The sequence below is a fragment of the Juglans microcarpa x Juglans regia genome, chromosome 2S (genome assembly GCF_004785595.1).
Source record: "Juglans microcarpa x Juglans regia isolate MS1-56 chromosome 2S, Jm3101_v1.0, whole genome shotgun sequence".
Taxonomy (NCBI): Eukaryota; Viridiplantae; Streptophyta; class Magnoliopsida; order Fagales; family Juglandaceae; genus Juglans; species Juglans microcarpa x Juglans regia.
Window position 1 is genome coordinate 32,160,880 of NC_054597.1, and position 27,669 is coordinate 32,188,548.

At 37.7% G+C, this 27,669-nt stretch overlaps 2 protein-coding genes across 3 annotated transcripts; both read left to right on the top strand.

Moving 5' to 3' along the window:
* Window positions 1-470: 470 nt before the first annotated feature.
* On the top strand, window positions 471-18,871 carry LOC121251618 (homeobox-DDT domain protein RLT3). Of its 2 annotated transcripts, none has more exons than XM_041150901.1 (17): window positions 471-943; window positions 1,078-1,512; window positions 3,514-3,572; window positions 3,699-3,944; window positions 4,083-4,145; window positions 4,220-4,436; window positions 4,550-4,650; window positions 5,189-5,275; window positions 5,411-5,542; window positions 11,945-12,085; window positions 13,545-13,667; window positions 13,825-14,283; window positions 14,359-14,769; window positions 14,954-15,574; window positions 16,662-16,766; window positions 16,887-17,107; window positions 18,306-18,871. In XM_041150901.1, the coding sequence occupies exons 1-17, from the start codon at window positions 886-888 to the stop codon at window positions 18,307-18,309; spliced, it is 3,483 nt and encodes a 1,160-aa protein (XP_041006835.1). In that variant the 5' UTR covers window positions 471-885; the 3' UTR covers window positions 18,310-18,871. The 2 variants fall into 2 exon arrangements, with proteins under 2 accessions (XP_041006835.1, XP_041006836.1); XM_041150902.1 differs by having other exon boundaries at window positions 3,699-3,932.
* Window positions 18,872-22,809: 3,938 nt separating this feature from the next.
* LOC121251619 (FT-interacting protein 7) lies at window positions 22,810-26,822 on the top strand. Its single transcript, XM_041150904.1, has one exon. It carries the CDS (start codon window positions 22,960-22,962, stop codon window positions 25,966-25,968), a length of 3,009 nt encoding a protein of 1,002 aa, XP_041006838.1. The 5' UTR covers window positions 22,810-22,959; the 3' UTR covers window positions 25,969-26,822.
* The last annotated feature ends 847 nt before the right edge of the window (window positions 26,823-27,669 follow it).

The window sequence follows — 27,669 nt, forward strand, 5'->3', positions numbered from 1 at the left end:
ATTAAAAAAAACTTGCAATAAATTTGTTTTCTTTATCTTTTATGTATGAGAAGCTAGTAAAAAATATCTAAATTGCAATTATAGGCGGGATAAATAAGTTAAGAGTAATTCTACATACAACCGTGAAGTGCGTAAACACCGCACAATTACTTTAAAAAAGAGTGGGATCTATTAATAAAAAATTAATTTTTTTTAAGTGAGTCTAATATTTTATTCACTTATTTTAAAATAATTATATAATAATTACATAATTTACTATTGTAAATATATTTCTTTAAGTTAAACAACATCGAACAGAAAAATTAAGGCCCTTTTAGGCACTAGAATTTAGAAATCGGAGAAAATATGTTTGTCCCTTTTCTCATAACTGACATATCAATCCACTGGATATGGGTTTGGGATCATACCTTAGGCCCAACAAGAGGCTAACAATTAAAAAGGAAATGGGCCCATAGCAAGAAGCTGAGGTGGATATTTAATTTCCAGAAGATTTTTAGATATTTTTGGTAAAACCCAAAACCCTACTCTCGTCTCTTCCTCACTCTCTCTCTTCAGACCACTCTTTGATTCATTATCTGCTTCTCTTCCTCCGACTCAAATTGCAGAATCTCTCCTCCTATTGCGTTCGCCCTGTCTCTGTGTTCATTTGCTGATGGATTGAAATTTGAAAGAGCGGGAGCATATTGTCTGCTAATTTTGCTGCATGGATTATCTGTCTGCGCATACGCTCTCTTGATTCCTTTTTCATGGTTTCCTACTTTCCAGTATCACGCTTGTTATGGAAACACTGATGGTAGCTCCTGCTGGTTGAGAGAGAAAGTGCATGGGGGTTTTGTTTGCAGCTTCTTGAAATTATCCAAACGAAACAGAAGAAGGAATAGTCAAATGGAAATGAAAAGGAAAACTCCGTCACAGCTTCAATCCCTTGAACGGCTATACTCAGGTATCCTTACCGTACCCGCCATTTCATTATCGTAACCTCTCTCGCTCTCTTTCCTCCTTTATCGATGCTTCAGTGATTTTCCTATCTGAGATGTCTAATACTCCCAACATAATTTTTTTTTTTTTTTTACGCAGAGGATAAGTATCCTACTAAAGAGGTAATGGAAGACTATGCCGCGGCTTTGGGATTGGTATACAAGCAGGTCCAGGGATGGTTTGTTGAGAAGAGGAGGAGGGATAAAAGAGAAAATGGATTTATTGTACCATCTCATTCGGCTTTGATTAAGAAACATCCGATTCTTACTAGAAGGAATGGGTCTGGTAGTATTTCTGCTACAAAGGTTTCTAAAGGAGATCTCTCGATGCGTATGGCGGAGAGTCCTTCATCTTCCATATACAGGCGCCCATCTACGGCGAAGAACAAGAGTGCGAAGAGAAAGAAACAAGTCTTTCTTCTTCAGAACCTGTTAACTCCGGACTACATTCTGAAGAAGGTGTTCCGCAAGGATGGCCCTCCCCTTGGCTCGGAATTTGACTCTCTTCCGTCTGGGCAATTTTGCTCTCCCACAGGTATAATCCAGACACTTTTCTCTTGTATTGCTTCAATAAAAGCATGATTATTTGTGTAACAGGTATTTCTAGTTTTGACGATCGTTAGGATGATCGGTTACTTGTTCTGCCTGATAATTGAACCCCTAGGGGCTGGCTCAAGTGGTGAAGGCCTTGGGCTTAGGGTATGCTCTCCCTAGGTATAAGGTTCAAATCCTCTTGGGTGCAAACAATCTTTAGGGGCCATCGAATGAGAGATTTTTCCCTTAAATTACCTGAGGTGCACTTGCAGAAAACTCCTTGTCGAGAGCATGTACTCCCTCGAAATTAGTCGGGACACTATTCTGGACACCCGGTGCCAGTAAAAAAAAAAAAAGGAGTGTTGTTAGGGTGTCCTTATATATTGACGATATCGTGAACTGAGTACAAGCAGCCAAATCGTTATACATGTCTTTAGGCTCTGTTCCTACTTACCCAGAAACCAAGCGTTCCCTTATGTATGCAATATCATGCAGCTAGTCAAAACGAATAGTTACTCTTCCAATGTATTTTCAATATGGATCTTAAGATCTCCTCAGGTTTCCACAATTGTGCAAGGGTATAAGATGATTTTGGACAAACTATCTTTTGAGTATAATTTGATGGCTCTAATACACTGAACACTTCAACTCTATGTGAACCTGCCATTTTAACAGATCACAAGCACTCAGATGGACTGGCTGAATATGCAAATATCATTCCTAGGATTGGTGCCTCAATTATAATTCAACATGTAATCCCTGTAAACTGGGAATCGCCTATATACTCGATTCAATAAAACTTTATTTTACTTATCAAAAAAGAAATTATAAGTCAAAATCTTCTGTTCTTTATTTTTCTCTCTCTCCTTTTATTCATCCTTCTTGCTTGAATATTGTATTCTTTTTTTTTATTTAACTTTCTTTCCAATATCCCTCCTTTACTTGATGGTAGCAACTTTACAACTCATTGTCGTAGTTGGAATTGCAAGCTTTGGGAACTGGCTCACAAATGCAACATGAATTGGGTTTTTGAGTTATGCATTTCTGGTATCATGTTATGCATTTATATCCTAAACTTCTATACCACATAGAATTGGAAGATAGACTCCATAACTTTTCTTTGAGCCCCTCTAGAGGTCCAATGTGTGTGATTCGGGAGACAAATTTGGGTTTATGGCATACTACTGATGAAAACTTCTGACTTGATGTCATTTTGTAAGGCCCATGTGTGACAGCACCGTATGAATTTTCACGAGAAGAGATTTGGCATGCTTTTGCCCTGCAAAGGGGGCTTTCTTTGATTTGAGAAGGCTGAAGAGATTTGGTCAACTGGTTGTATATGTGTAAAAGGGACAGGGATTTGATGGATCATCTTTTCTTAAAGCATTGGGTTGCTTGGGATCTCTGTCTTTAGTCCATATTCATTTTTGGTTTTGGTCGGTTCCTTCTGAAATGTGCTAGGGAACTTCTGATTTAGTTTTATTTTCCTCAAACTTCATATTTAGTTTTATTTTCCTCAAGAAACATCTATGTCTCGCTTGTGGGGGTGGATTTTCTGATTTATTTATTTTACATCTTCCCATGAGTACATGTGCTTGGAAGTTATATAGGGGCTTTTTTCTTGTAGATTGATTCCTTCTGAAATGCATTACAGGAACTTCTGGTTTAGTTTTAGTTTCCTCAAAAATGTTTAGGCCTTTTTTTCTGGGAGTAGACTTTCTGATTTATTTTTCTTCTTTTTACATCTTTTCCACAAGAACTTGTGCTTGGAAGTTATATAGGGGGATTTTTTCCCATATACTCAGTTTCATAGGTTGTGTCCCATTTGAAATGTCCTGATGAATTACTTCTTCTCCCCCCTTCTCTCTCTCAGTCTTAATTTTCCTCGTTCTATGTATTCTATGATTCTATTTAACGTTATAATATTTTTATTCAACTTTTTTACCTGTAAAAAAATGTATTCTATGATAACATTTAACTCATAATGTCTTTTGTGGTTTAGATTCTAAAAATTCCCATCCATGTTGCCTAGACAACCAAAGAGCAGACAAAAGGAGAAAGGTAGTTGAGAGAGATTTTTTCTTGTCATATTTAGCAAATTGTCGTGTTGTCAACTACTAGGTTATTCTTATTGCACCACACTTTCTAATTTTCACTTAAACTTGTGGAAATTTTTTCTTTGTAAAGGTTTGCGAGCATGCCATATTAAGTCACCAGGGTTCTAATGAAAAGAGTGCACCTGTGACGAAACATGGCATTGGGAAAGGTTTGATGACAGTTTGGCGAGCAACTAATCCTGATGGTGGAGATTTTCCAACTGGTATCAATGTTTCCGATGAGGAAGTTGCTAATATATCTCCAATCTCAACTTCTATGTCTCGGAAAAAGCCACTACTTCGGGAGAAAAGACCTAGACAGAAGGTTCCTGTTGCTGTAAGTCATTTACTCCAGCTCATGTTTTTTTGTGAATATACTTTTCTATATGAGCTGGTATCTGTGGATTGGTTGTCTTTGTAAATTAATGGTTTGGTTACTGTGAGAAAGTTGGCTGACTGTTAGTGATGTATTTAGAAACAGGGAAGTTTAAGAAATAAATCACAAGAGAAGAGGAAACAGTCCATCAGAAGAAGAGAGGTATCTATTAAGTTATTACATGAGTGGTTTCTATTAACAGATGTGGTAAGATATAAATTCTTGTTATATGGCAGGTGCAAACTAACAGGGATGAGCATCAGAAACAGCCAGATAAAGTGAAATGTGAACTTGCTTTGGAAGGAGAAATATCTCAAGAGTACCTTGATCAGGTTGCAATGCTTGTGGATGATGAAGAGCTGGAGCTGCAAGAATTACAAGGAGGACCAAATCCACTGAGGTGTTCAGATCACCTTGCTGCCAATGGTTTACATGGTTGTTCACTTTGCAAAGGTTGGTTTTGGAGGAAGAATCCAGATGGTTTCTCTCCATCTTGTTTAATGCTATTATTGTATATTCATGATATTTGAAGTGGTTTGTATCAAGAACTTCTGGTGATTTTTCAGATGTGCTGGCTGAGTTTCCTCCAAATTCTGTTAAGATGAAGCAGCCATTCTGTATGCAGCCTTGGGAATCCTCTCCAGGGATTGTCAAGAAATTATTTAAGGTGCGTAGTGTGCAAAAGTGATTATGACCTGATTTTGATTAGTACTTCAACAAATGCCAAATATGTCATATGCAAAGATAGCTGTTGTCCTTACCCAAAAAAGATAGCTGTTGTCTTTCTTGCATTGCCTTTTCCAAAGCATGCATTTGAATGTCTTATTTATGTATATTTTACCTAACAAAGACAAAGTATATCATAGGCTGGCTCTTATATGTTTAAGACCTATAAATAGTGATTTAAGAAGTTTTTGGAATAACAGAAATCTTGCCTAACACTTGCTTTATGCTAGAGAAGCTCATTGGTTCCTACCTTTTATTTGATGTTTTGATTAGCACATCCATTTGAAGAGAGGGTTATCTTATGCTTCTTTAGACTCGTCATCTTGTGCTATAGAAACAAGACATAATCATGTATTGTTCTGCATGGAAATTTAATCTGTTAAAAAAGTCAATAAAGTTCTGTATTGCTGCACTTTCTTCCTGTGGAATTACGCTTTGAAGTATCATGCTAAAATATTGGGCTGACTTTTCCTGGGCAGGTTTTCCATTTTCTTTATACTTATGCTGTTGCTGTTGATTTATGCCCCTTCACTCTTGATGAGTTTGCTCAAGCTTTTCATGACAAGGTTATATCTCATTTCTGAACCAACTTCACATAATTAACCCTTTTGTGTTTGTGCATGTATCCCTTATCATATTATTTGAGTGAAATTCAGTTTAGCTTTTGTTGGTTTCATCTTTTCTCTGTCCATGCCTTCCAGGATTCCTTGTTACTTGGAAAAATCCATGTGGCTCTTCTCAAGCTTCTTATATCTGATGTTCAGGCAGAGCTTAGTAGTGGATTTTCCCCCAATTTGAGCAAATCTTGCAATTTTCTTGCATTACTTCACTCGGTAAGCATAAAACCATGTTTATTATAGCAGTTAGCATGTAACTTAGTAAAGAATAGCCTTTTTCTATTAATATTTGCAGCTTTTATCCACACTCTTATTATCTTGGTAGAATAAACAAATAACTACAGTAGAATGTGCACAAATCGTTTAAATTTTGAATGTAAAAGGTATGGGCCTTCCTTGCCACTGCTAGGATGTGAAATGGGTTGCGCATGCATCGCGTCTCTATGATTTGATTTAGAAAAGGTCCTTCATAACAATAAATAGCTGTCATGAATCAAGATTTTCTATATATATATATATATATATATATATTTCTTACAAGTAAAAATCTATTAATATCAATTGTAACCAAGTACACTAGATGTATACAAGATAAAACACCTAGCCCATAATAGTGAGCCCCTAATGAACATTGCCCAAGAGGGAGAAATTAAAAACCTATCCAATATACACCAAGCCCTATTGGGACAAAACACACTTCCCCAAAGCAAAACAAGTCACTGTAACTACCCTAACCCCTTGTTTCCCACAAGGCTAATACTCCACCCGAATGATCCTACGAGGATGGAGGAAGGCTTTATGTCCTCCCTCTAGTCCTCCCTCGACTTGTACTACCTCCCTTTGCGTCATAGAGAACCACTTAATAGAAAATTTGTATGCTACCAAATCTTGTAAGGATTGGGAGTCTTACTTGGTTGATAGTTCTCTTGTTTATTTTTTTGATAAGTAAACGATTGTATTAATAATGATAGGCATAGACCGAGTACACAAGATGATATACAAGAGATAAAACCCATCTAGGGCGATGCAATGGAAACAAGAAAGTCATGAAAATCAATGCCATTAAAATCTACTGACTACAGCTAGGGCCTATAGAGATAAAGTTCTAAAAAAGAAAGATCTAAGTTCCTCTATTGAGCGCTCCTTGTTTTCAAACATCCAGTCGTTGCGCTCCTACCACAAGCACCACATAATGCAAATAGGAACTATCTTCCATGGCTTTGATTTGCGGGATACCTCCTAGAGTCTTCTAGCTGGCCAAGAATTCTACCACAATGGCGGGCATTACCCAAGCAAACTCTACTCTGCTGAATACTTCATTCTATAACTCTTTAGCAATCTCACAATATAGTAAAAGAGGATCCACAGTCTCACTGGACTTCTTACACAAGCAGCACAAGTCTACTATGATCACCCGTTTCCTCAAGTTATCTGTTGTCAATATCTTCCCTAGGGAGGCTGTCCAAGTAAAGAATGCTGCTTTGGGATGTGCCTTATTTCGCCAAATCTTTCTCCACGAAAACTGATTATTCGGCGAGTGAGTTAAAGGATTTGTAGAAAGATCAAACCGAGAATGTACCTTTTTCTGCGGGTACCCACCACAATGTGTCAACTCGTTGCCCACTCGGTTTCGCGGAGTACAATAGGCTAAAGAAGTCCTCGAAGTTGCCAACTTCCCAATCTTGGGTCTCTCTACTGAAATTGATGTCCCATTCGACTTGGTCCCCCGATAGCACCATGAAATCAGCCACTGAACCTTCTTTTTTACATGCAATCTGGAAAACTGAAGGGAATGAGTCCTTTAGGGCATTATTATCACACCATATGTCACTCCAAAATTTTATTCTAGAGCCCCCTCCCAGCACAAGTTTAGTATGGCGAGCAAAATCCCCCCACCCGCGTATAATGTGCTTCCAAACTCCAACTCCATAGGCCCTACTCACCTCTCTAGTACACCATCCCCCCACAAACCTCCATATTTACAAATTACAATCAACCACTAACTTTTATAGGGCTTCCGTTTCCACATTATATCTCCACAACCATTTCCCAAGTAAGGCCCGATTGAAAATTCTCATATTTCTAATACCCAACCCACTGGAAGAGATTGGGGTGCATACCTTGTCCTAACTGAGTAGGCGGAATTTGAATTCATCTACCACACCACTCCAAAGGAAATCACGCTGAAGTTTTTCAATCCGGATCAGCATGCTTGTTGGAATTGAGAATAGAGACAAGAAATATGTTGGTAAGTTAGACAAAGTACTTTTAATTAATGTAATCCTGCCACCTTTCGACAAGTACATTCTCTTCCAACCTGCCAATCTACGTTCTATCTTCTCAATCACTTTATCCCATATTTTGATATAGCCCTTGTGGCAGCCCCCAACGGCAGACAAAGGTAATCCATGGGAAGAGAGGAAACTTTACATCCAAGCGTGCTAGCTAATTGCTGAATGTTGCTAACATTTCCAACTGGCACCAACTTTGATTTGTCAAAATTCACTTTCAAACTTGATGCTGCTTCAAAATAAAGTAGTAGTGCCTCAAGCTGATTTTGATATGTCTCAAAATATAGTGTATCATCTGCAAATAATAAATGAGAAATGTTAATAGTGCCCCTATTGGGGTAAAAAACCAGCCACAAAGCCATTATTAACCAAAGCTGTGATCATTCTACTAAGTGCCTCCATAACAATGATAGAGGAGTGGGTACGACGGATCGTTGTCCCCCCTTGTCTTAGGTCTCGAGAGCTGTTAAAGAAGCCAACTGGACTACCATTTATCAAAATTGAAAATCTCGCCGTTGATATGCCCCATCTGATCCATGAACACTATCTCTCCTCAAATCCACACCTCTCAAGTAAGTAGAGTTGAAATTCCCAGTTAACATGATCATAGGCCTTCTCCATATCCAACTTATATAGAATCCTTGAAGTGCAAGACTTTAGTCTACTATCTAGACATTCATTGGCGATAAGAACTGAATCCAGAATTTGCTTGCCCCTTACAAATGCATTTTGGGGTTTAGTAATGAGTTTTCCCAATACCTCCCCTAGGTGATTTGCAAGTACCTTGATATGATCTTGTACACCCCATTGACATGGTTAATGGGCCGATAATCCTTTACCTTTGATGCCCCTATCTCCTTAAGAATCAATGCAATAAAAGTGGCATTTAGGCTTTTTTCAAAATTTCCAGCCGAGAACAGTTCTTGGAACTCCTTCATTAGATCCTCATTCACTACATCCCAACATCTTTGGAAGAATCCCATAGAAAAACCGTCCAGGCCTAGAGCTTTGTCTTTGACCATTCTTCTCACCACACCGTGTACCTTTGCCTCCTCGAAAGTCCTTTCCAACCAAGAGACACTCTGCTGCTCAATAGAGTCAAAATCTAGTCCATCAAGCTTTGGTCACCAGCCCTTTTGCTTTGTAAGCAAATGTTAAAAAAAATCAGCAACATGTTCACGGATCACGGGGGTCTCCATGCAATCCACAACATCAATATTTAGCGTCTCAATGGTACTGGTTCTCCTATGAGAGTTAGCCACTCTATGAAAGAACTTCATACTATGGTCCCCTTCTTTCAACCACAATGCTCTTAATTTTTGGCACCAAGAAATCTCCTCTAATAAAATCATCCTCTCTAATTCTGAGATCAACTCTATCTTCTTAGATATCTCTTCTAGAGAAAGAACTCTGTCCTCTTTTAGCCTCTCTAATTCCTGTAGCTCCTCCCTCATGGTTTTCTTACATTCCCCCATGTCACCAAAGGTTTGAGTATTCCAGAGCTTTAAGTCTTTTTTTAAAGCTTTCAATTTACCTGCAAGGATGAAGCTAGGGGTGCCATGAATCTAGTATGAGGACCACCATTGCCTTACCCTGTCCACAAAACCTTCGGTTTTCAGCCACATATTTTCGAATTTAAAGTATTGCCTTTATCCTTGAATATCACCACAATCCAGCAAGATCGAAAAATGATCTGAACAAATATGAGGCAACCTCTTTTGACAAACATCCGGATAATGAATTTTCCATTCCGATGAGCTGGGTACGTTTGGGTAGTGAGAAGTGTTGAGAAGAGTTGGGATAGTAGTAAAAAAATAATGAAAAAGTAACAGTAGAATATTGAATAGTAGTGAAAAGTAATAGATAGTAGTAAAAAGTAGGTGAAAAATAATAATAAAGTAATGAATAGTATTGGAGTATTCTGAGAAAACCTGAGGTATTCTTGGTATCCAAACGTAGCCGAATCTATCTAGTCGAGATCAAGTTTGAGGGTGGGTTTGGATAGAGAATTTAGATGAGATGAGATGAGATGTTGGTAGAAAGTTGAATAAAATATTGTTAAATATAATCTTTTAGTATTATTTATATTTTGAGACTTGAAAAAGTTGAATTGTTTATTATATTTTTGTATGAGAATTTAAGAAAGTTGTGATGATGAGATAGATGAGATGAGATGAGATAGGTTTGTGTATCCAAAACCACCCTGAGTGTTGGACCACATGAAAGAACCCCCCATAAGAGGAAGGTCCACCAGATTCAAGTAAAAAATGCACTCTGAGAGTTCTATCATTGTTGGTCGTAGTCTACCATCTCCAGAACGTTCGCTTGGGAACCTTATTAAATTATTAAATTAAAGTCACCACCTATGCACCATGGAAAGTCCCACCAGCTATATACTCCAGCTAATTCTTCCCATAATAATCTTCTAGTACTGTCTAAGTTCGGCTAGTAAATACTTGCAAAAGCCCACATGAAGTTATCTCCCGTACTCTTAAAAGAGCACGCCACTGTGTACTCCCCTGTGAAGTCCTCCAATTTCTCCACCACCTTTTTATCCCACATCACTAATATACCTCCCGAAGCCCCATTTGAAGCAAGACACACCCAATCCACATATGGACAGCTCCATATACTTCGCACAATTCTTCTTGGAATAAATTTCAGCTTGGTTTCCTATAAGTATACTGTGTCCACTTTCCACTCACGAAGCAATTTTTTTATACGAAAATGCTTATTGGCCTCGTTATGCTTGTGGACATTCCAAGACACAATTTTGGGCTTCATATATAAGATACCATCCCCTTCCCTTTAGATCTATCTTGGCTTGAGCTGCCCTCGTAATTCAAAGACCACGTAAGTCTCTTTAGCTCCCTATATTTTTTAGACCCATATATCTTAAGCTGAGTGTGATCCACTTCTATGGCAGTAAGTAAATTGTTCATCAAAGTCCTCACACTCCATCCCCACACAATGTTGAATTTCCTTCACCCTAAGTAGAACCCAATCAAACACACTAGCCTTGTTTGGTAACATACAGTTCAGGGGTATGGGCTCCCCCTCTAGTAACCCACTGCGAATCCGCCGGCGTCCCCATCACCCCCTCCTCAAATAGATTCCTACATTCCAAATCAGAGGCTCCCTCTCTGGTAACCCTCTCTTGTTTATTTAAAAAATGAACTATGGTTGAGATAATTTTCAAAACCAGTATCTTTCTCCATTATTTTTTTTTCAGTTTTAAGAATATTTTTTCTTTAATTTTAAGAATCTGTACATTAATGAGCTTAACCAACAGTCAGTCAAAATAGTTAACTTTGGTTGAATTTGCTGGGTCTCAAGCTTGATGACAGTCCATAACAATGGAGACAACAAATGAGCATATATAATAAAGGACCCTTGCCAATTCCTTTTAAACAATTTAATGCCAATTATCATCACACTCTTAGAGCCAACCACGACCTCCTGTCCTTGGCCTTCCATCATGGTCTGGTAAGGACAGGGGGCCATTGAAGTGTTTCAAGCTTTACTAATTGAGAGGGGTGGCAAGCTTTAGAGGGCAGGGGCTAGGTCCCCAATCCCCATCCTATTGAAGGCTGTAAGCAGTGGCTTGACATACACTATTTGAATAAGTACCCGGGGGCAGGTTCTTTAGTCTTCGCTATCCAGATCTAGTATGCATGCCCTTCCCTTTAAAGATCTTGGCGCCAAAGGAGGGTTAAATTAGACCACTTCTCAGGAAGAATGGTTTGGTACAATAGCCAGGATTTCTATCTAGATGAAATCAGTTAGTTTTAATGCCTGAAAAAAGACTACAATAGGTCATATACAAGAAAAAGGGTAGACTCAATGTCATAGCAATCAAACGCATCAGAACATCCCCATCTTATTTATATTAACAAATAGGACTCTAATTTTTTCTTACTTATAAAATAAAAATAAAAATAGGACTCTAATACAAGGAACGAAGTGAACCACAGGCAAGCTACACCTAGTATAGGGTCTAATCCTTCAGAGAATATTCTTCCTAAATACTTATCCTGGTATCTGAAGCCCCTTCAAACACCTTTCAAAGATCCATGTGCTCGTGGTGGTACAATTGTGTACTAATTATCTATAATTTAATTACTAACTTTACAATGGTGGACAAATGATAGTATTTTAAAAATTCTCTAAGATCTTGATATAGTAGATTTTTTAATGGAGTTGTTTCTTTGGTAGTACTTTGGTGAGGTTTGCTTGTTTCTCCTGTTACTAGCTTATATTTTCTTTAGTAAGAAGAATTCAAATGAAAGCTCTCAAGAATAGCATACTTTTATTGATAAATTGGCAGGTTGAAAATCAAAAAGTTGCTCTGGAGTTCTGGGAGAGATCTTTAAACCCTCTAACATGGGCAGAAATACTGCGTCAAGTGTTAGTTGGTGCTGGTTTTGGTTCAAAGCAAGGTGCATTGCGGAGGGAAGCCCTTAGCAGGGTATTCAACTTATATATTCTCAGTGTTGCACCTGATTTTTAGATAAGCTTCATATTGGTCATACTAAGTGATAAGTCAGTATTTCAGCTTAGATGTTGCAGATGATTCCCCCCCTGTTTGTATCTATCATACAAGTTGGAATCAATCGTGAGATCTAGATTTATTTGGCATATTGAAAGATTACTCAACCTTGCTTTGCATTTAGAAACTGAGACAAAATTCATAGGTTGTCAAGTTGTTGCATAATATCTAAAGAAGTAGCTTTGAAAATCAATATGAATTCTCTACATCTCTATATAGAATCCCAAACTACTGAGATGCTATCACCCTCAGTTTTCTACCCGCAGATGTCTGAAAAGAGCTTCCACTTTTGGTAGGGCACCAGGTTCCATGAACAATGAACTTTCTCACCTGGAAAAAGAAAAAAATAATTATGGAGAAAATTATATTGCATCAAACATAACTATTAAATTTGGCTATATGGACGTTTCTCCTTCATAATCCCATTATCATGCCTTTGTAAAAGAGTATTCATAATTCATGGGGATAACTTTCATAATTTGCTTGTATCCATCATTAGTGCTTTGTGGTAATTAGGCGTATTTTGTGTATACTTCCTATGTACTTGGGCTATGTCTTTTTCTATTAATAAACTTTTACAGTATTCATTATATTTGCTTGATTACTATGAAATTCATGTTTAGTAGCTATTAATCTCCTTTGAAACCCCCAGAGGTTGGCTCAAGTGGTAAAAGTCTTGGTCTTCGTGGTATGCTCCCTCCAAGGTCTAAGGTTTGAATCCTCTTGGGTGCAAACAATCTCTAGGGCCCATCAGACTAGGGGATTTTTCCCTTTAATTACCCGAGGTGCACTTGCTGGAAACTCTTTGCCGAAGGCCTGTGCACCCCCGGGATTAGTTGGGACGTTGGTCTCGGACACCCTCTACCAATAAAAAAAATTAATCTCCTTTGAGAAAGACCGATAAAGAAACCTCCTTTGAAAACTTTTTCAATCCATTGAGTTGAGGTTAAACTCCTAGAGCATTTGCCAAAAAAAAAAAAATCCCATTTAGAATTTGTAATTAACCCAGTATGGAGCCTCTATAGATTGGTGGGGTACCTTGTCACTTTTAGATATCCTCTTCATTCTGAATTTCATACTGAATAGGACTTGCTTGCTTAATTTTTTTACATTTTTCCGTCTGTGGTGGTGGTGGTGAGGGACACTTTTAGGATGTCTATCCTTGGATGTATTTAGAAACTCCAACTAAAAAGTGTAGGTTTTCATAATCTTCTTATGTGTAGGAATTTTTTTTTTTAATGGTAATAGAAGCTGAGGATTCCTACACCCCCCCCCCCGCCCCCCCCCCCCCCCCCCCAATATTGGTGGTTCTGTTTTTTAATCTAAATAAGTTTATTTTGTTTTCACATATTTAATATTCCATGTTTGTGTTATCTAGGAAATGAACCTAATACTGAATTACGGTCTACGCCCTGGTACTTTGAAGTGCGAATTGTTCAAGGTTTTGTCAGAACAAGGAAATAATGGTTCGAAAGTTTCTGACTTGGCAAAGTCACTGCAGGTGAGTTACCAGAATATGGAGTTTACTTGTTTGGAGGGAAGAGATGTTGGTCATGTTGTTATCATCATTGTCACCGTTGTCAATATTGCCATGGGCATAATGGCATATATATCAGTGGCAACTTATATTAATGATGAATTTTTATTTTGTTTTGAAGATTGTTGAGTTGAATCTGTCTGGCACAACTGAAGATCTGGAGTCTTTAATATGTTCAACTCTTTCGAGTGATATTACTTTATTTGAAAAGATCTCATCATTTGCGTATCGTCTACGTAATAATTATGTTGCAAAGGAAATCAGCGAATTTCAATCAGATACTGAGGATTCAGGAAGTGTTGAGGATTATCCTAATGACTGTGATCCATGTAGCAGCAGTGATGATTTGGGGTGTGGATCAGAAAATTCCAACATAAGAAAAATCAAGTACATGAGCGGTCGTAAAAGTCCAAGTAACATGCTAACCGTATACAATGAAATTGATGAGAGCCATCCAGGAGAAGCGTGGTTGCTAGGATTAATGGAAGGTGAATATTCAGATTTAAGCATTGAAGAAAAGTTGAATGCATTAGTGGCTCTAACTGATCTTCTTCTTGCTGGATCCAGTATCAGGGTGGAGGTAATCTATATATCATTTTAGTTTGGTTTAGTCAATCATTAACTATTTGAACTTATTCAGCTAATCTCTTTCTAGGATCCAACACATGCTATTGTCGAATGTGTTCCTAACATCCATCATTATGGTTCTGGAGCAAAATTAAAGAGGTCATCAGCTAGACAACATAGCTTAACCTGGTCACCACAGGGCCATGCTGGACAATTGCATGGTTTAAAAGAAGCATATTCATTATTGAAGTTTCATCCGGCAGATTCGTCAGTGTCAATAGCAAGGTTCTATCAGGAGAGATCCTCTGGCAAAGGAGAAAAAGAAAAAGAAGTTGAGTTAGATTTGCATCCAATGCAATCTGTGTTTTTGGGGTCTGATCGTAGGTATAATAGATACTGGCTCTTCTTGGGCCCTTGTAATGGATATGATCCAGGCCATAGGAGGGTCTATTTTGAATCTTCAGAAGATGGTCATTGGAAAGTGATTGATACCGTAGAGGTATTCTTCTGAGCCTTTCTATTAATGTATAGCCCTTGCTTGGGAATTTCATTTATCAAAAATTTAAAATATGAAGCAAAGCAACATATTTCTTCGCCTTTTTTATATGATGTAATGTGTTTCTTGTATTTGTCACCTTTTTTCCCTTTCATTATTTGCTTGTGTTTGCTTCATCCAAATGCAGGATTTCTGCATCTTGTTGTCTGCTTTAGATGACAGAGGTAAGCGGGAGGCTCTACTTATTGCATCTTTAGAGAAGCGGCGAGTGTCTCTTTGCCAGGGAATGTCAAGTAGAGTGGTAAATAGTGTGGGAACCAGGTATTTGACACAATCTGTTCATTCTGAACTGGATATGGTCAGAGAGAATAGTTGTTCTCCAGTATCTGACGTAGACAATCTAAGCCTGACTGGGACTGGAAAAGATTCTTTGTCTTCATCTGGGGCTGTTTTTCTTGATGTTGGAAAGAAGGGAGAAGAACAAGAAGAAAGATGGAGCCGTCTACAAGCATTTGACTCATGGCTATGGAATTCTTTTTACTCATGTCTTAATGCTGTAAAACATGGTAAAAGATCTTATCTTGATTCACTTGCTAAATGCGAAAGTTGTCATGACCTGTATTGGAGAGATGAGAAGCACTGTAGGGTTTGCCATATCACGTTTGAGCTTGACTTTGATCTAGAAGAAAGATACGCCGTCCATGCAGCCACATGTAGGGAGGAAGAAGATGCTAATATTATGTTCCCAAAGCATAAAGTCCTATCATCACAGATCCAGTCACTAAAAGCTGCGATTCATGCAGTTGAGGTGGGCTGTCATTTTGCTATTAGCTTTTCATATGCGCACACACAAAATGCACTCATATGTGTTATGGTTGTATACCCTGTCTATATTTATTATCCTTTTGTGCTAGTGTATCTATATTTTTTTTAGAGTAAGGAACTTCCTAGATCAAAAGGTTTAAGTTAAAACATACTCTCTGTAAAGAGCTTGCAATTTGGAAGATTCTTACCCTGAACAACCTTTGGAAGAGACACGCAATGGTTAACAGAATGATGCTGATGTGCAAGAAGGATGAGAAATCTATGGATCATCTTCTGCTCAATTGCGAGGTAGCTAGGAGCTTGCAATTGGGAAGATTCTTACCCTAAACAACCTTAGGAAGAGACACGCAATGGTAAAAGAATGATGCTGATGTGCAAGAAGATTGAAAAATCTATGGATCATCTTCCACTCCATTGCGAGGTAGCCAGCACTCTATGGCAAGTAGTCTTAAGCCTTTATGGCGTAATTTGGATGATGCCTGGATGAGTGGTAGAACTGTTAGCATGGAATGGGCAGTTTGGTAGCCATCACAACGATACCTTGTGGGAAATGATCCTGATTTGTCTGATGTGGCGCACGTGGAGGGAAAAAAATGACTAAAGCTTCAAAAACCTGACTAGGACCACCGAAGACCTTACGGCTTTCTTATTTTAGGCACTATACAATTGGGGACAGCCAACTTATGTTCCTCTGGCTTTAGCTTCTATGATTTTCTTGCTCCCTTCTCTCTCTCTACTTAGGTGTATGTACTGTATTACCTCTCCTGCATAGTGGTGTACTTCAAGCAGGCCATTTGTCATCTTTTTCTTGATTATTATAATACTTATTCAACTTATATATATATATAATAGTTGGGACAAGGCTACATTGTATTGGTCTTACAACTTTTCTACAAATTAAATCAATTTAGTGCCTGTTATAATGTCTGTAAATAATGAGCATTATTTATAATGATCAAGAATTTTTTTTATCATTATAATACTTATTAAAATGATATGTTTTCCCCAAATAAATGTCCGTTTTGTAAGTATATGTGTGATGCATATCATTCTTTCCACCTCCTGTGCAGTCAGTAATGCCTGAAGAAGCCTTGATTGGTGCTTGGACAAAGTCTGCTCATAAGCTCTGGGTCAAACGGCTTAGACGCACCTCTTCTTTGGCAGACATTTTGCAGGTTTTGTTCTCCTTCATCTATTATTTATATTTTGCTATTATTGCCGTTTCTGGGTGTAAATCTTTCAGGTTGTTGTTCTCTGAACTTCACATTTTTGTTCATTCTATTTTGTAATCTCAGGTTCTTGCTGATTTTGTTGGTGCCATCAATGTGGACTGGTTATATGAATGCAGTGTTCAGCAAGTTTCCTATAATGTTGTTCAAGAGATCATTGTGTCCTTCACATCTTTACCGCAAACAACAGCTGCAGTTGCACTTTGGTTGGTGAAATTGGATTCTTTAATTGCTCCCTGGCTTGGAAAGAGCTCATCCCGGAAAGAAATAAGAAATCAGTGTCCGAGGTAAAAGATTTCCTTGTTTGTCAGTATCATTTCTTGGTACATGATTTTCAAAACATCATAAATTTCAACACATTTAGAATTTGTTTTTCAATATTTTTGGAATTGATTTGGGCTTAACTTATGATCCTTTCTTTTTCCTGTTTAGAACTTGAGAAAGTAAAATTGGGTTGTTAGTGATTTGGATTTTTGAATTTAGTCTTGGAACTACTGTCTTTTGTCAATGTTAGTATACTTTTGATGATAGGTCAATAATGTTGTTGTGCTCTTCAATGATTAAGTAGTATGTAGTGTATGAAAGTTGGAAGTGGCTGCTTTTCCCATTTTCACCTCACCAAAGAAATTAGACTCTTTTAATCACTATTCAATGAGAAATATTTTCTATGCATTTCTATTAATAAAGTTTTACTTATAAAAAATATATATGTTTTCTTGAAAATAATTGGTTGCATAAATTTGGCTAAAACAAATCGTTAGGAAACAACCTAGTGGTTAAAGGTGGGCTTGGGATGAGTGTCATACTTACATCTCGGGTTTGGTTGTGCAGCAAGAGTTCCCCTGGATTACTTAATACACGGTTCCGATGAACAGGATTGTGTATCCATGGTTTACTCATCAAGGATGGATCCAAAGGGTCTTACTTTGGTGAGGTTCTATGTCATAACAAATGTTATAAAAGAATTTATCATACATAAATTTTTAAAAGCAACCCTGTACTTATCAAAACAGAAAGGAAACTAAAGAAAGAATGTCCATGCATCAGTAAGAAGCCTAAAAAAGATTTTAGAACATAGTAATTAAAGTAGACCTGCAGCCCGTTTCATTTGATGGAAATTTTCCTTTTTAAGTTTTCTGATTGACAAATGGTGCCTCGATGTAAGCTATTTTTGGGAGATGTCATGATGATTTTCTGGTTGCAGTCATTTATGTTGGTAATATTTTTTATTTGCTATTTTCCTCACCTTACATCCCATCCTACACCAACAGAGAGAATTTAATGTTGTAATCATATTGGTGATAATATTTTATTTGCTGCAATAACTGGTGGGATTGCTTAATTGCTGTGATATTTGTCTCCATAGGGTGGCTGGAACTCGATGCACCCTCCTAGTTGAAATTATAATGCAGCTTGGTTTTGCACATGGACAGTTTTAGTGAATTCTATTTATAAGCTGCACTTAAATTCTCCTTTTCGATTCAGGTAGGCGTGCTCCAAAGCATCCAGTGTTCTTAAGGAGCTAATGCAAGTCGGAATTTTAACCGAGCATCTGAGGCATTGAGGAACTTTCTGCTGATTTTTCTCATTGCAACCCGATTGCCAGTTGCCAAATCGGGGAACCATTGTTGGCTATGAGTTTTAAAGCGATGTTGCTGATGCTTTATGAGTCCGAGTAAGACGGGCTGATTGCAACAATTGTTAACTCCGTTCCTACTTGTATAGACTTGTAGTTTGTGTGATTGAACGTTGTACAGCACTAGCTTTAGATATATTCAGGAAAGTTTTTAAGTTTCTGGTTCATTACTATTTTCATGAGCCCTCTTAACTCTTACAACCTTCGGCATCGAGGGATTAAAATTTTGTTCGTCTACTTTTCAATCTACTTGGAAGAAGAGGAATAAATCTTATCCAAAGTAGACTTATTGCTTTATGCAATCTTTTACCTTTTGCAAGCATTGTGAATGTACCCAATCATAAAGTAGAGGGAGACCTTCTTTCACGTTTGGCATCTTCTGCCTCTTGTTATGTAATTGCATTATGATGGGATTCTTGATGAGTTATACTATGATTTTATGCTAGAAATAGAGTAGATCAAGCCTTGTTAATTCAATTTCTAAGAAATAAATGATGATATTGTAATGTTTTTTGTTGATATTTTATGAAAGCAAAGCATGTTGAAAATGATGTTTTTTAAGATTAGTGTGCATGTGTTTTAAGATGAAACTTTATGAATATGATGGTTATCTAGACTGCTTGTAGTCTTGTAGATATGTATTAGGTGGAGCATGTAAAGCAAAGAAATGGAAAAAAATCGAATGGATTTGTTGAGTGTATTCATGTTAAAATTTAATATTGATCAAAAAATTCACGGCTAAATGAATTTTTTTTTTTTTTTTTCAGATCAAGACAATGGATTTTATTTTATTTTTTTTATCTACAAAATGTATAGTAAAATTTTATTAATGAATTTAAACTGACTTTTAATATGATGAAATCTGACTTGCAATATTGGCTCGAAATACAAATCAATACTCTTATTAAGTAATCGCTATTGCTTACGATGTCGACTCCAAATACATTTCAAACATGACCATAGATCATCATGATCAGACTTGTAATTAAACAATACTAATCGACAAGTCGCTCAAGATGGACTTAGTTAAACTTAGTTCGGTGCAATTTATTGAGAACAGCTACATCCACAAAAGAGTTATAATACCACAAGTTAATGTGGTTTTATTTGATCCGTTAAATTTATTTTACAATAGAAGTAATTTTATAATTTAACGAATCACATTAAGTCACTTCAATTTGTGAGATTGTTTTTGTGTAATTTTTTTATGAGTAGAGTATTTCCCTTCCTCAAATGCGCGACTAATTTAACATTTCCATATTTTTTACACAAAGTATAGTAAAGTTTAATAATCTGACAGATCTAATACGCATAAAATATAACATTTTTAAATCACTGAAATTAAATTCACCTTATACTATGGGTTGGCAAAGTATTTATAGTTCCCAAAAAGAAAGAAAAACAGTGTTCTGTAAAAAAATCAGTTCAATATTTTCTATATTCTAAAACAGAATAAAAGGTACACAATCATCCAACGGTACCATTTCAACGTACCCAAAAGTAAAAAATAAAAAATAAAAAACTAAGCCCAGACCAAAACTATGGTGCAAACTCCTAGATCCAGAAGAGTCGCCATCCACTATAAATGGCAATATTAATTACTAGATTCATGGGTAACATTTGTGTCAGTCACGTACGTTCATAATTATAATAATATTACGGTGTTTTTTCTTTTTATATCTAATTTATGGGGTTAATGCAGATGTGCACGTTCATGTTTTGTAATCAGTTTCTTCATTTGAAAGCACAAGAACAAAGCAACGTTCATTTCTGCAGAAAGCTAAGCTGCAAGTGGCCCACTACTTTATTACATGCTCAGGAAGCAGCAGAAGAAGCCGAATGAAGTGAATCCTATCATGAGTATGATCTTGATTCTTGATCCCACTCTACTATTTAATTATCTTGTGCTAATTCCCAGATTAGATTTGTTCTGATCATGATCCCCATTTCATTTTATTACTGACGTGGCACTGCAGACGTTGTAAGATTCTATTTCCAACAAGACCGGTAGATAGAAAAAAAGAAAATGATGGGATTCTGACTATTTTTTATTTAATAATTAAGAAAATATTTTTTAATGATATTATAAATTTTATTTTAAATGTTTAAAATAATTAAAAAATACATGAAAATAAAGAAAAAAATAGAAAATACACGTCGGGAGAATTCTGGGTAGCTATAGTGCTACTTTAAAAAAAAAGAATAATACTAGATACAAGTCCTAAATAGATAAACCTCATACAAATTTTTTATAAAATAATAGGTCCTACTAATAAATAATAATTTTTTTTACACTTTTAAGATAGGGTCCACTTTTTTACAAAGGCTTGTATGGAGATTGTCTATTTGAAACTTGTACAAATCATTTCTCAAAAAAAAAATTCATTTCAAAATTTTTATCAGAATTTAAGGATTTTATATAAACAAAAAAGTAACTACATTATTTATTATTTATTTTAATGCTGGGCAAGATATTTATGCGAACAATAATAAATATTATAGGATTTGCTTCATGTGTTAGTCTCGTTCTCTCTCACTTAACCCTTTAATTTCGTGTAAGAATTTGAAGGAATCTTGATCCAATATCTTATATTTTCTTGTTATCAATATGAGAAATATACTAAAATGAAGAAATTCTTGTCTATCATAATAATTCAAGGGAGCCCAATTAAAACTTTTCTTTTTTTGGAATGGTTATGACTTGTCTTAGATGTTGTTTTTCCTTTCTTCATCTTGTTGTTATTTTCCTTTTATTATAATTTTTTCCAAGGAAGGAACTAATAATCTTAGTATTAATCGTTTTCAGATCTGCTGTAATTAGTTTAAATTAATAAATATAAATAATCAAAAGTTACTGAGAAAAAGAAAATGTGGTGAAAAGTTTGTAGGCATACGTTTGGCTATGATCAAGTCAAGTTCAAACGATGTCGGTTTAATGAAATCTTAAGTTTTTAATTAATTTTTTTTTCCATATCTTATACCTTTGTATATTAGTTAGGATTATTAATTAGCTAATTAATCATGTTGAGATTATGTCGTTTACGTTAGTTAGTTTGATAAGCTATATACATGAAATTAGAGAAGTTAAATTAATAAGAGAAATGATATTTGAAGTCTTAGGTGTACATGCCTGTGCACCCTTTTTGAAAAAGAAAAACTCTATGCACTATACTATCGTTTTATTTTCATTCTATTATGTAAAATGTGATATATTTATCATAATTGAAGAATCTTTTATTGGAATATTATTTATCATTCAATGATGATAAATGTGACACATATTACCTAATAAGATAAGAGTGTGGTGTATATCATTACTCGCTTGAGACTTGCACGCTCTAAAACTGTATCTAATATTACTCAATTAATAAACCATGTACATGTAAATCTTGATATAAAAAATTAGACTATTTACATTATATCTTATAAAATTATCTATAAATCTTGATAAATAAATTTTGTATTTATATCAACATTCCTTTTTCGATGTATTTAAAAAACAAGCATATATTTTAATTTTAACTTGGTTTGGGAGTTGGATTTTAGAAAAGAACACATTCATTTCTCTTGTCAAAAAACCATACCGTAAAAAAGTATAAAAGAATCACCTTTTTTCCGACGAAACCTAATTTGTTTTTCTTAAAAAAAAAAAAGAAAAAAAAGAAAAGAAAACTTGCACAATACTTGAATACTGCACTGGTTTGGATGAGATGAAATAATTTATAAATAGTAATAAAATAATTTGTGAATAGTAGTGAATTTGTTTAAATTGAGATATTTTATAGAGTTTTAGAAAATGAGGAAAAAAAGTTTAATAAAAATATGAAAAAGTTTAAATATTATTAGAATATAATTTTTATTTTAAGATTTGAAAAAATTGAAATGTTTTTTATATTTTGTTTAAAATTTTAAAAAAAGTTGTAATAATTAGATAAAAAAAGTTGAAAAGTTGAAATTAGAAGTGTTTGTAATATTTGAATATTGAAATAAGATTGAATGAGTTGAGATGAAATGAGATAGAAGACGAGCCTAAAAAGTCTTATATCTACATTTTCAAAAAAGGAAATATTCTATTAACAAAATGATTAAATAAAAATAATTTCATAAACTGTTGTGATTTAATGTAATTTGTCAGAATATAAAATTATTTTTATTGTAAAATAAATTTAATAAAAAGATAAAATGTGAGGAGAAGAAAGTAGACGAGATGAAAGTAAATATAGTTCCACATCCCAAAATCTCGCCACGTTGGCAACTATTGTTTTACTCGATATCCCTGACGTGTACACTTCTCCACTCTCCCACCCACTTTCCCTTTTAAAAGCGCTCCTCTGGCCCCCAGTTCCTCCTACATTTTTAGACCCACTCCATCCCTCTCTCTCCCACACTCGCAAACATAATCAAGTCGCTTTCATTTTCCTCTCATACTTCCCGTTCATATCCATCCTTCATTCATTCTCTCTCTCTCTATCTGGAGATCTTTTCATAGTTTGAATCCAAATCATGGCAGAGAGCTCCGGTAGGAAGCTCGTCGTCCAAGTCTGCAACGCCAAGAATCTAACGCCCAAAGACGGCCAAGGAACTGCCAGCGCTTATGCCATTGTCGACTTTGACGGCCAAAGGCGCCGAACCAAGACCAAGTTTAGAGATCTCAACCCTGAATGGGACGAGAAGCTCGAGTTCGTCGTCCACGACATCGACTCCATGGCCACCGAAATCTTGGAGATCAGTCTTTACAACGACAAGAAGAACGGCAAGAGAAGCAATTTTCTTGGTAAAGTAAAGATTGGCGGAAGCACTTTTGTGCAGTCCGGCTCAGAAGCGCTTGTCTACTATCCTCTGGAGAAGCGGAGCGTGTTTTCACAGATTAAAGGAGAGATTGGAGTTAGGATTTGTTACATTGACGAAAACCCGCCCGCTTCAGAAGCAGTGGTTCCACCTGTTGAGCAAAACTCGGACGCGGCACCTCCAGTGCCGGTGGAGGAGGATGCAAAGAAGCAGGAAGAGAACAAGGACGAGAAAGGTGAGGAGAAGAAAGTAGACGAGAAACCGAAGGAAGAGGCAAAAGAGAACGAGGAGCAGAAGCCTCCACCGCCGACGGATAACTCGAAAACCGAGGAGGCTCCAGCTCCGTCACTAGTTCCGACGCCACCTGACTTGGTGGAGAACCCTCCCATTACACATAACGAGAAGACGAAACAACTGAAAGAGAAAACCGAGACTGCAAAGCGGGCGGATCTCGGTGTAAACGAGCTTGAGCTTTCGTCTCTGGCCAGCGATCGGAGCCGTAGCTCATGCGACCTCGTTGACCGCATGCCGTTCCTCTATGTACGCATCGTTAAGGCCAAGCGAGCCAAGCCTGAATCGGGATCATCCGTTCACGCCAAGCTCGTGATTGGGACTCACAGTGTCAAAACCAGGAATCAGAGTGATAAGGATTGGGATCAAGTGTTCGCGTTTGATAAAGAGGGCTTGAATTCCACCTCACTGGAAGTGTCCGTGTGGGAAGAGGAGAAAAAGGAGAACGATCAGAACACAGAGAGCTTCCTCTGTTTGGGGACGGTATCGTTCGATTTGCAGGAGGTGCCAAAGCGAGTACCGCCCGATAGTCCTTTAGCTCCGCAGTGGTACACTTTGGAATCGGAGAAGTCACCGGGGAATGACATTATGCTGGCGGTTTGGATCGGAACTCAGGCCGACGAGGCGTTTCAGGAGGCTTGGCAGTCGGATTCGGGCGGATTCATGCCGGAAACCCGAGCAAAGGCGTACCTGTCTCCAAAGCTGTGGTATCTGAGGCTAACGGTCATCCAAACCCAGGATTTGCAGCTAGGCTCTCTGTCCGAGCCTAAGGTTCGGAGTCCAGAGCTTTACGTGAAGGCTCAGCTCGGCGCTCAGGTTTTTAAGACAAGCAGGACATCGGTCGGCTTGTCCCCATCCAGTTCGCCTAACCCAACATGGAAAGATGATCTCATTTTTGTGGCGGCTGAGCCGTTTGAGCCATTTCTTGTTGTTAGCGTCGAGGACGCGACTCGTGGGCAGTCAGTGGGCCATGTCAAGATACTCATGCAGAGCATCGAGCGGAGGATCGACGATCAGACGGAGCCGAAATCGAGATGGTTTAATTTGGCTGGCGGTGAGAATCGTCCGTACATGGGGAGGATACACGTGCGAGTATGTTTAGAAGGTGGGTATCACGTGCTAGATGAGGCAGCTCACGTGACCAGCGATGTTCGAGCCTCCTCTAAACGGCTGGCCAAAGCTCCAATTGGCTTACTCGAGGTTGGGATCCGTGGGGCCACCAATTTACTCCCAGTGAAAAGCAAAGATGGTGTGCCGGGGACCACCGATGCATACGTGGTAGCCAAGTATGGCCCCAAATGGGTCCGCACCCGTACGATCCTCGACCGGTTTAATCCACGGTGGAACGAGCAATACACCTGGGACGTGTACGATCCTTGTACGGTGCTGACCATCGGCGTCTTTGATAACGGAAGGTACAAGCGCAACGAGTCAGGGAAGCCAGGAAAAGATATTCGCATCGGAAAGGTACGTGTACGGCTATCGACGCTCGATACAAACCGGGTGTACATGAATTCGTACTCCCTCACTGTATTGTTGCCAAGTGGAGCCAAGAAAATGGGAGAGATCGAGATCGCCCTTAGATTTTCTTGTTTCTCGTGGCTCAGTCTCATCCAAGCCTACGCCAGCCCAATGCTTCCACGAATGCATTACGTGCGTCCGTTGGGTCCAGCCCAGCAAAACATTCTGCGCCATACGGCTATGCGGATAGTCACGACTCGGCTCGCTCGATCAGAACCAGCATTGGGTGAAGAAGTGGTCCAATTCATGTTGGACTCCGACAACCACGTGTGGAGCGTGAGGCGAAGCAAGGCCAATTGGTTTCGTGTCGTGGGTTGCCTAACACGTGCCGCGACTTTGGCACGTTGGCTCGATGGGATTCGCACCTGGGTGCACGTGCCCACCACGGTTTTGGTGCACGTGCTGCTCGTGGCCATCGTGCTGTGCCCGTATCTACTGCTCCCCACCGTATTTTTGTACGCCTTCATGATCATAGTCCTGAGATTCAGGTTTCGACAGAGCGTGCCACCGAACGTGGACCCGAGGCTATCCCACGTGGAATCCGTGAGCCTCGATGAGCTGGACGAAGAATTTGATGGGTTCCCAACCACGCGATCTTCGGATCAAGTTCTTCGTATCAGGTACGACCGATTACGGGCCCTAGCCGGGAGGGCCCAGACCCTACTAGGTGACATGGCGGCACAAGGGGAGCGTCTGGAGGCCTTATTCAGCTGGAGAGATCCGCGGGCTACTGGAATATTTGCAGTTTTCTGCCTATTTGCCTCTCTGCTGTTCTACGCCGTGCCGTTTAAGGTCTTCGTGTTGGGTTCTGGGTTCTATTACCTGCGCCACCCGAGGTTCCGTGACGACATGCCATCTCTTCCTACCAATTTTTTCCGGCGACTACCGTCACTCTCCGACCAAGTTTTGTAGTCGTTTGGTGCGCTTTCCAACTCAGATCATATGATTTATTTATTTATCTCTAAATCATTGCTTTATTTATTTTAGTGATTGGAGTTTAACAATTCGTATTGTAATAAGTGATTGGGTGAGGGGGGTTCAAAAAAGTAGTTGTCGGAAATTGCCTTTGAAAAGTGGAAGAAAGAGACCGTTGTGTGTGTATCATTTCCCTAGTGCAAGAGACAAAAGACAGTATGAGTGGGAGGAATGACCGTTGGACCAAGAAAGTAGTGACAAGCCCAGCAGGAATGGAACTACCTCTTTAACAATGCGATATCTTTCTTACCGACCAAAGTTTTCATTTCAAACAGACAACCATATGGTATAATTATCTTTCTAGGTTGACATTGGAGTTTGAACTTTTGAGATTTAAGGCAAATCAATAGCTTGCCAATGCTTGTTTATTTATTCCTATGCTGTTTGTCAGCACATCTTTATAGAGCTATTCACGGGACATCGATCCTTTAAAGTCAAATGAGACATAAACATGAGAACACATAGCCAGTCAGTCACCTGCACTGTAACGCAGCAAGATGTTCGTACTTCATAATCACAGCCAGCAGGATTCTGTCAAAGAATTATCACGGTTCTGTTAATTGATTCTAATGTTACATGTAAAATCTGTGATCATGATCAGCTTAAACATCAAAGAGAGAACAAAAAGGTAGGACTCTAGGAGGGTTGGGCTTAAACATTGGGCCTATTCAATTGATTTAGGCCTAAAATCACAACATTATAACGGATTGGGTTCTTTAATTTTCCCATTTCCTTGCCAGTACCCAATTCGATAGAATCATTTGTTGTGTGATGTGATCTTATAAGGATAATAGCTTATTTAAACATCACAATGGAAAAATAAGTTGAAAGAACAACAGAAATAACTTCTGAGTATCCTTGTCAATAATAACTTAAAAGAAAAAGAAAAGTAGAGAATCAAGTATGTGGTGCAATCCCAAAAGATGCCAAATGTGTAGAGTTTGAAGAATTCATTGGTTTTGTCTGATTAATCTGACACTCGCACTAATACCTGGGAAATTTCCTTTGTTGCTATTGGCTTGTTCATCATGAGTCTCCTCAAACATATATATATATATATATAGATAAAGTATACTCATAGATCACAAAAAAATTATTAGATGCTCGATGACGTGGTACTTTCATCCCATTACAACATATCATGTGATTAAAATTACTTATGTTATAAGCATAATTATAATTGATATGACATCCTAATATAATACGAGAATACCATGTATTCGTATTTTGGGAGTACCCTGATAATTATTCATAGATCATGAGGGTCTTCTTCACAATGCAGAAATTAACTCATTTAATTTGCTACAGTGCTAGTATCTCTTCAATTAACAAAGAGCCAAAGAGTAAAGAAATTAACCAGTGAAAGATGTAAGATGATCAAAGATGGGGGGGTAGGGGCAGTATATATATGCTCCTCATGTGGATATCAAATATACACGGCCGGAAGGAGAACCAAATTAAACTGATGATGATCAAGAACTTGTGCATATATACTATCTATTCCGGAAACGCGCGCAACACTCGGAGAATATAATAATGCTCCATAAAATTAATGTTGTAGCACACATTTGAATTGCAACGTTAATAGTTTCAAGTTCTCCCTACTTCGAGGAGTCGGATGTGGGCTGGTTTTGGGTT